At 41.3% G+C, this 9,663-nt stretch overlaps 1 protein-coding gene across 1 annotated transcript in view; it reads left to right on the top strand.

Annotated features, from left to right (window-relative positions):
- NFKB1 (nuclear factor of kappa light polypeptide gene enhancer in B-cells 1) overlaps positions 1–9,663 on the top strand; it is a 45,963-nt gene that overhangs the window by 33,278 nt on the left and 3,022 nt on the right. The window contains exons 14-19 of the mRNA XM_009885509.1: positions 203–344; positions 3,625–3,739; positions 5,820–6,021; positions 7,172–7,341; positions 8,203–8,305; positions 9,192–9,307. Of these exons, the coding sequence (XP_009883811.1) occupies positions 203–344; positions 3,625–3,739; positions 5,820–6,021; positions 7,172–7,341; positions 8,203–8,305; positions 9,192–9,307 (848 nt within the window). The remainder of the gene's footprint in view (positions 1–202; positions 345–3,624; positions 3,740–5,819; positions 6,022–7,171; positions 7,342–8,202; positions 8,306–9,191; positions 9,308–9,663) is intronic.

Here is a 9,663-nt window from a genome sequence, read left to right as displayed (position 1 = left end):
GCACCTAGGTTTTCTTCCAAGGGACTCGTTCCCCCTATCCGTTACCTCTCAGGAGTAATCAGCAACCTGTCTCAGTTAATCAGTAAATAATGTTTCGGTGGTCTGCACTTCGTATTTCTTTGGCAGCACAAATGCCTGTCAAAAGAAGGTGGTGTTGCAAGGAAGACAACCAAACTGATGAAGACAAAACTTTGTGTTGCAGAGGGTCTGTTCCTGGAGAAGGCGATGCAGCTTGCCAAGCGCCACTGCAATGCTCTCTTTGATTATGCTGTGACTGGAGACGTGAAGATGCTGTTGGCGGGTCAGCGTAATCTCACTGTTGTCCAGGATGACAATGGAGACAAGTAAGTTGGCCTCTTGTTATGCTTTTGGTGGCAGAATGGTGCAGTCAATTTGTTCTGTTCCCTGCGGGTGCCGATCATGAATTCCAGCATTGCTCTAGTCAAATAAATATCGTTCTCCTTTCTGCTGTTTGGGAGAGATACAGCTGCAATTTACACATTTTTGTTACATTTTCAGAAAAGTCACTCACACCACAAAGTTCATTGATCCAGTACCTGTCAAAAAGTAATCTGGTGATTGAGGGTATGTTGAGCTTGTTGTGAGCTTGTTCACCTTTTTTTACTTAAAATCTTGACTGAGCGTGAAGTGCTATGCCTTCATCATGATACATAGTTGATGGGGATTCTCAGGATTGTGCTGGAGGAGAGCACTCTGGTTTTTATTCCATGCTTTATTCCATGCAAGTCCTTAAGTCTTCATAGGAAGCTTTAAATTCCAGATGCACCGGGAGACATAGAAATAATAGCTGGAGGGTCCATGCTATTTTCTCCCAAGTTCTTCCCAGAGGACAGTATTTTGCTCTTGCTTACATCCATACTATACTGTTGTCTTCCAAGAGATGCCACAAATGTTTGCGGCAGACTTGGCTGCTAATATTTGCTTATCAGTCCTTCAGTAACATGAGCTGGAGTAGTAATCCATTTTGTTCCTCTACATCTATACAGATTCTGTGGACTCGGAGAGTGAAATACAGTGAGGAACTAATGATTAGTAGTTACGGAAAAGCAAATTCAGCGGAAGTGCTTCCGAACACATGGAAAGATAATCTCTTGAATAAGCGAGTGACATTATCCCATCCTCACTTTTTAGCTGGCAGGCCTTGGATGGGCCCGGTGCAAATCGCTTATGTTTCCTTACAGTGTTTTGTACAGTAGAAGCCATAGAAGCCTTAAGGTGTCTAGCTAGATGGAAAGTTACAAGTGACTGAGATGTGCTATCCCGCTGCTTGATTGCTCTGTGAGAGGCTACTACTTTTATTCCATTTTCAAGGAAAATAGGTTTCAGATTACTGATAAACAGCATACACTAAAGACTGCAAAATCGGAGATAGCTACTTTACTTGCTTTGGTTTCCAATTGGCAACCTACTGTCTACTTTGAGGAAAGCCGGAATATGAACGAGGCAGGAGCTAGCAATAAAATCTGCTAGCACTTTGGACAATACAGCTTCTGTGTTTTACCAAAAAAACTGCAGGGAGTAGAGGAGTATTGAGCAAGTAGGACTGCATTTAAATATCAATAAGATGCCGCTCAGATTTGGACTTGTAGGGCGTTCAATGAAGTCAAAATACTTTTCAGAATGATGGGAAATAGTTGTTTTATTCCTGAATCAAGAAGTACTTGCAAGTATGTGAGGCTCAACCTCATGTCACCTTTGTCCTGGAATGGATTTCAATCTGTGGGCATGTAATACATCTAAATTACTCTGCAGCTTTTTAACAAAGTTTTGGTGACTGTCTTCCAGCGCTGTCACAGGAGTTGTTTTTTTTTTTAAAAAAAAAAAAAGGCACAATTAATAAATCAGTTTCCCAAATTTTCACTTTAATCATTAAAATTACATGGCAAAAACTATAAAGTTTTTGCTTAAGCTTTTAAAGAAATGTTGCTGTCAACAATTTTACTCATCTTTCATCAAAGTAGGATGGAGGCAACGAAAATTACCTTTAATGGGACCCTATGTTGTGTTTTATGGCTTCCAGACAAAATACGCTAATCTGGGATTAGTGTATATTGACAGTGGGCACTCAGTAACAGCAGCTGTTACTGCATTTGTCCCAGTACCACTGCGCTCCAGAAGAGTGACGGCATTACAGCACTCTGCCTCCACAGTGGTGCTGAAAGGCGTTTTTTTGATGTAGGGCTGTTTGAGAAATGGAATTGACTGCCCTTTCATGGTCTAGTCAGCATGTCTTTCCAGCATCGCATGTAGTGGCAGGGTAAAATTAAAATATTTGCTCCAGGAAAGAGAACTAAAGGCAGTAGAAGAGCAAATTTGTTTCTGAAGTGAGATTCAGAAATAAAATGTCAGCATTATCGAGCATAGTAAGAAGCATCTACCAGAGAGCAGAGGAACAGGTCTTTTATGGTAGTGGTGGGACTGTTTGAACAGCAGAGGAGAGTTGAAGGAGGGAAAGTGCCACGGTGCTGCCTATGGCAGTGTCCAGAACCAATAAAACAGGCCCTTCGAGGGTGAGTTTTGTTTTTTTTTCCCTTTTTAAAATATCTTCTGGTCTTGAGTGCTCTCAGTCTCAGTTTGAAGATGACTCTACACCCCCAATGGCAAGGAACTTCTTTTTATTTTTCTAAGTATATTCGGGTATTTCTGGAGCAGCATAACAACCACACCACATGTCCTATGTTGATATTGTGTGTCAGCAGCAATATGCTAAAAAGACAAGTCTAGAAGTTGGCCAGCATCTGGTAGGGGAGAACTTGGCAAGGTATGGCCTTTGTTTTGAAACATGACTCTAAAATGAAGTCTCAAGGGAACAGGACAACTCCAGCTCTGTTGGAGAGGGGTGATGGGATTCACAACCTGCTTTTTTCTTGGTGTCGTTTTGCAAGTACAGCTGCTCTGGCTGGTGGTGAAGGACCTGGCTCTGGAGAAGAGCACGGGAAAGGCCGTTTGCATTAACCTGGTAGAAGCAGTGAACTGTCTTGCTATGTAGAGTCACTCATGTCCCACAGCAGGTTTTTCCTTTTGGCATGATGTCTCTGGCCACTGCTGCAAATCCTGTGGCTGTTAGTCACCGGGCCGGAGTCCTTAGTCATTTTTCTTTTTGAAAATGAAGAAAAGAAAAACCCACAGATTAGGGGAAACCCCCAAGGGAAAATCTGCTTTGGTGGCAGGGAGGCCTGTGGAAATTCTGAAGGAAGGTTTTGACAGTAAGAGGTGTTCGTGTGCTGCATAATTCAAAACATGAAAAAAAAAAACCAAAACGGCAAAGAATCTGGGGATTTCGGACAAGTTCTGAAACAATTACTTTGTGCTACAAAGCTTGTATTTATTAGACTAGTAGTTAAGTTATGCTCAGGGCCAGCAAAAGTCATCCTGAGTCTGCTGTTGTCATTGACCCTTCGAACAGTTACATTCTGATTAGGTTTTTTTAATGTTGGGATTCATTTTAAGTTCTGATATGTAGTGCTGAAATCATGACCTCTAATAGTCAAGCGTTTATATTGGTTAGAATTCAATCAGATCTACAGCAAAATCTTAAAAAAATTTTAATACATTTGAAAATAGTATAAATTTATCAATCTGTTGGGGTTTTTTTTGTTTCAGTGTCCTTCATTTAGCAATTATCCACCTTCACACTGAGCTGGTGAAAAACCTCTTGGAAGTGATACCTGATTTGAATTATAATGACATCATTAACATGAGAAACGACCTTTATCAGGTAAGCTGTTGTGGTGGTGTAAGTGTTGTTGATTGTTCAGCCAGCAAAAAAGAAATTACAGAATTTACCACAGTCTGTCTTATTTTTCTTCTATTCGTTGGACTGAGCCCAGATCAGACTGTGAGGAAAGCAAGTTTAGAAACACAATGCTGTATTGTAAGCTGGTGGAGGAGAAAGATACTGTTTTCACTGGTTTAGTTCATGACTCCCCTTGATGTTTACAGAAATGTCTCCCTGGGTTAATCATAGAACAGGCCAAAAATACAAAATTCTTCAGTTCATATCTTCATTATTTCATTTTGCTGTTATTTAATCAGCGGTGTGGATTACAGTGTGCCATCTGGGCTCTTTGACCTTTCTAACATGGGATATCTTGAGATCATGAGTCAGTTGGTGCATCACCAGTTATCTGTAGGCATGTGGAAGCTGTAACAAACTATGCCCGTGACATGAGCACCAAAATTTCCCTTTCATTTCTAGTTTTGCATTATAGCAAAAAAAAAAAAAAAAAAAAATCCCATCCCCATGTCTTTTACCTAGTAGGAAAAGAACTCTTCACTGCCAGGCACAATCCTGTCTCCTCAACTTCATCTGTGACAGAGTCTGAGGTTTTTGTATTGTAACTCAGACAGGCTTTAAAAAGAGCTGTGGAAACCTGCCTGGAAACGAATCTCTTTTCAACTGCGTGTACCATTTGGTTGTCCCAGAGGTAACCAGCTGGGTGTTACACAGCAGCACTCTGACATTTGTGTCATTTCTTCTGCTATGAACAGTAAAGGCAGCATTTTATTCTACACAAATAGTCCCAGACGGTTTATTTTGACTTTTTTGTTCTCTTTCGCGTTTCATTTGTATGCTTATGTAAAGCAAGTTTGAAATGTGGAGGCTGATGAAAGTAAGCAGAAGATTCTGAATTGAATTCTGTGCCCTGTGTTTAACAGAAACAGGAAGCAAAGCTGCGCTCCATACAATAGATCTTTAACTACCAGGACCTCTACAGCTCCTCCTACCTTCTACTTAAACCTGAAGCCAGTGGTGGGAGGGAATGTAGGCTTTGGCTAGGATTTTCCTTCTGTACAGGTATTCTGAAAGCTGAATCATACATGTGCCCTATAGATTCAGTAATTAATTGCAAATATGTTGACAAATGTATTGACAAACACAAGCTTATTGTACAGAGCTGGAATTAGGGGTTTTTTTTCAGTCCTCTGTTAATATAAGGGTGATGAGATGGAATCTTGTGCAGTTTTTAAATTATTTCAGCGTTGGAAATACAATTTCCCAAAGCTTACTGGAATGCTTGCTGTTTAAATACGTACCTTTTTGAGTATGCTCTGCATGATGCCGTTCACTGGCAAGACTGTGAAGAATGCAGTATACAATTGACCTTTGGAAATTCTGGAAAACTCTCGGCCCAAAAGCTTCTCAGTGCTGCAGGTGTCTTTGCACCAAAATGGAGAAGGTGTGAATAGAATCAGCTAGCTAGACACACACTGCGTAAATGCACAGTTGTTCTGCACTTTGACAAATGCACAGAACAACGAGATTTTCTTCTTTTCTGTGCAGAGTCGTTTGGGGGGATAAGGAAATCCTAAGCCCACGGCTGCGACCCCCCTATTGAGGAGGAAACTTAGAGCATAGCTCAGTGCCAAAGGCAGGTTTGAGCAGGCCCTGGAAAGCGCAGACGCTCCCTCTGTGGCATGAACTTGGCCATGGGGCAGCTGGAAGCAGGGTTACGGTGTCTGGGCGGCACAGGGATTACATCATTTCCCGAGTCCCTTGCACCGCAAAGCTCAGAGCCAGGTCAGTGCCCTGGCTTACAGAGCAGGCAACGTCTTTGTTCCTCCCAAAGTCCAACTGCTGACACGAGCAAGGCAGCTTTTATTTCCAATAAGTAGAAACCCTGTTTGTGGTATGCAGCAGAAAAAAATATATGTAGGCATACGCAAGCTTTTCATTTGTTAGTTTTGAAGTGGAGTAACATCTTCTCACAGTAGGAGCCTTTATGAGCTGAAGAGGTTTCTATAGAGGTGATGTAGCTGTTGCTTATCTTCTCATGGTTTACTTCTGTCACTTCTAGACTCCCTTACACCTGGCAGTAATCACAAAGCAGGCAGAGGTGGTAGACGACTTGCTGAAGGCTGGAGCAGATGTCAGCCTTCTGGATCGCCATGGTAATTCTGTCTTACATTTAGCTGCTGCTGAAGGAGATGACAAGATTTTGAGTCTACTCCTCAAGCATAAGAAGATATCTCCAATGGTCAACCTTTCCAACGGTGAAGGTATGGAAAGATAATGACTGTATTTTATGCTTACCTACTGGACAAGCACACCTCAATTTCTGCCAACGGTGTTTTTACACAGGTAGATACAGACCTTGGACAGAGTATCTTTCACCATTTTGACCATGCTTTGTCCTTGGCTTTTGCATGCCGGCAGTCACAGATGAGAGAACACAGGCACGTAGGTTCTCTGGTTATACAGACAAGATTGGTAATGGCCATGTGACACAGTATGGATTTGAATTTTTGTTACTGTATATTCTTTTTAATGTCACAAAACTTCAAGCACTGTGTTCCTCCTGAGATACCTTATGCAACCACTGTTTTTAAAAAAATTCCCCCCAGAAGAAAACGTTTCCTCCTCTCTAGTGAATGAAATCCCCTCAAAAATAATTTCTGGACCAGTGTCAAGTTTCATATCTGGTACTTTGTGACCGTGAAGAATTAGAACCTATAAAATAACCACAAAGAGACAATTCTCCCATTTTGGCAGTGGCACAGGTCCTTTGAATTTAGTACTCCTGCTCTAGTAGACTGTAAAATGTGTGACCTAAAAATGTCATTATGGGAATCAAAAAACTGAGTTACGTACCTCAGAGAGAGGGGTTGGTTTGTTTGCTTTTAAATACAAAGCTTTGTTACTCTCTTTTTGAGCTGGTGCAGGTAATCTTGAGGCGACGGGGCAGTGTGACCTTACAGGAGGCGGTACTAAAATCTACTAATGATTCCTCAGACTGTTTCTAGACAGGATGTTCAGTAGCAGATGGGGGCAGTGCAGGGTACCTACTTGTTTAGTACCAAGATGCAGATTTTCTTTTTAAGGCTGCTCTCCTTTGAGGCAAAGAGGTGGTCTTTAGTTCCTGCCTCTGTTCCACCTTGTAATCTGTAATTATTTTTCTTTTTTCATGCATGGCTTTGTCTCATCATCAATAACACAACTAGTTCCCATTTATGCACAAAGAACATTTTTATTATCACCATCTTTTAGTGTACAAGCAGGCAAAATAGGTCACTTCTGCTCAGATAACTGCATTAACTCCCACTCATTTTACAATTCTCATAGATGCGGCCACTTCAAAACTCACTACTCTGATATTTCTGTATTTTTCAAATATTAATGCACGTGATGGACGGGGCTTGTTTTGTGTAGGTCTCAGTGCAATTCACATGGTGGTGATGGCAAATAGCATGTCCTGCCTCAAACAGCTGATTGCTGCCGGAGTTAACGTCAATGCTCAGGAACAAAAATCTGGACGAACTGCATTGCATTTAGCTGTTGAACAAGAGAACATCCCTTTGGCAGGCTGCCTTTTGCTGGAGGTAAGGGCAGAATTTCTTTCTCCCAGGTCTTTTCACTTACATATTTAAAAACTCTTGAAAATCTTTAAGTGCTTCAGAGCAACAGAAGTAAGGGGTTTTTCCTGTTTATGAACGTGATTACTTGAATTGGTATAATGGCAAAATTATTGCTAATGTTATCCATTATTACTTGCTCAGCACTGCTGGTGAACCTTTTGCCCAAGTTGAGGATTTTACAGCTTGTGACCCTGACCTGACTGCATATGCTGTGTTTAATTTGCACCGAGTAATCCCAGCAGCCAATAAAACTGCGTATGAACAAGTTAATTACTTCATCTGTGTGAAGTAGAATGTGTATACAGATATGCATAGAGAGATAGTCGTGTGTGTATATAAATATCTGTCTCATCTTTTTAACCCCTTGATCTTAGTGTTCTTAGTTCTACACATCCACAGCTGGCTGCAGTAGCTTTCCTTGCTATCTGTGTATGAATGTGCCCCCAGCTGCCTGCTCTCCTGAAGAGCGGCAGGAGGGCAGACTTCTGTGCACACCAGTTCAGGCTCCACACCCCACGGGTGATCAGATGGCAGAACTATCCTATGGGACAGGAGGTGGCTGCTACCTACCTGACCTATCTGGGTTTATACGCTGTGCCTCCTGCTGCAACGCTGTTGGACACAACCACCATCTGTTCCTGCATGCAGACAGTTGTTGTTAACTCTCTAATTCCTTCTTTTCAGACAATGATTAGAGTTTTTATGCAAACAGGTGTGGAATTGTGCTTATTTGCACAGTAGCAATGTTTATGCAGACGTGAGTCTCTGCAGCTGTATTGTATAGACGAGTAACGTTTTTCCTTTTGTCGTTCAATAAAAACTTAGGGTGATGCAGATGTGGACAGCACTACATATGATGGGACAACTCCGCTTCACATAGCAGCTGGAAGGGGCTCTACAAAATTGGCAGCAGTTCTCAAAGCAGCAGGTATGAAAATAGGTATTTGCTGGAGAGTTTTCTTTCACAGTGATAATTCAGGTTGAAGGCTGCAAGCAGAAAAGAACGTGCCAGTGAACTTGTTTAACGAGCAGAAGAAATTAGATGTTAAAAGCACGGAGGTTTGTTTTTCCTCAGGGAAGTCCTACTTTCAGGTGCTATACTACTCTTTAGCACCATCTAATGGCTAAAAAGCAAATATGTTAGGGAAAAAACTCTAGAGTGCTCTTGAAAGTTTTTTGATTATTTCTTTTGTAGTTTTTTATAGCTAACGAAGCAGAGAAGAGACCTCGTTACATAGTTGGGCTAAGTGTTGGACTGCTTTAAAAACAAAAAAAATAGGTCACTGAAGGATGAGCTTGTTAGTGTCTCCTATTTCATATCACTGTGGAAGAGTTAATCTTGAATATTTATTGGAACATTTTTTCAATTGCATTTAGAGCTGATTTTTCTCCTTTGAAACAAAAATCCAAGCCTCTAATTGCTCTGGCTTTTAACAATACCCACACTTTCTCTGACACTATAAAAAGAAGCACCGCACCATTGCTTCATCACGTACCTGCTACGCTCTGTGGGAGCCAAGAATGGGAGTGGAAGTCAGTTCATAGTGTCATAGCTCGCTCTTTGGGCGCTAACACTCATTGCTTGTCATTTTTTCCCCTCTTTATAATGGAGAGTAGCATTATATAGAGATGTGATGGCATTTAACTTTTTTATCAACTAAAGTTATTTGCTGACTTAATTTTAAATGTAATGTAGCTTGACTAGCTAAATTAACAAATTGGCCATTTGGAACTTAGAATACATATTTTAAGCACTGTTGAAAAGCAACTTGAAGCCTTTTCTTAGAAACTTTTTTTGCACACTTGTTTTCCAGGTGCAAATCCTCATGTTGAGAACTTTGAGCCATTGTTTGACATAGACGATATGAAAGACTATGATGAAGGGATTGTGCCTGGAACAACACCACTGGATATGGCGGCCAGCTGTGAGGTGCGTGGTCTGTTTTCTTTCTTTTTAATAATACATGATAGTTCAGCTCTTAGCCAGCTCTTCACTGCATCTACAGCTATTTCAATGGTGACAAGCTACTAATTTGCTATCAAAAATTAATGCAGCCACAACTCCCCCTCCATGAAATAGCACTGGAGGAAAGCTCCACTTAGCAGACTTCTTCTACTGAAGAGGAATGACCAGGCACTTCTTAAAATAGCTGCACTACAGTCTGCACATATGGAAAAGTATTTAGCTGATGGGGCAGCATGTGCCTGAAGGCCCATATTCAGAGATACGCTCTAGTGGGTTTCTTTGCTGAATGTTCTTCAGAATTGCAGACTTTGCGTGTAGGG

The sequence above is a fragment of the Charadrius vociferus genome, unplaced genomic scaffold (assembly GCF_000708025.1).
Source record: "Charadrius vociferus isolate BGI_N301 unplaced genomic scaffold, ASM70802v2 scaffold55, whole genome shotgun sequence".
NCBI classification, from domain to species: domain Eukaryota; kingdom Metazoa; phylum Chordata; class Aves; order Charadriiformes; family Charadriidae; genus Charadrius; species Charadrius vociferus.
This window is presented reverse-complemented; position numbering and strand designations above follow the sequence as displayed.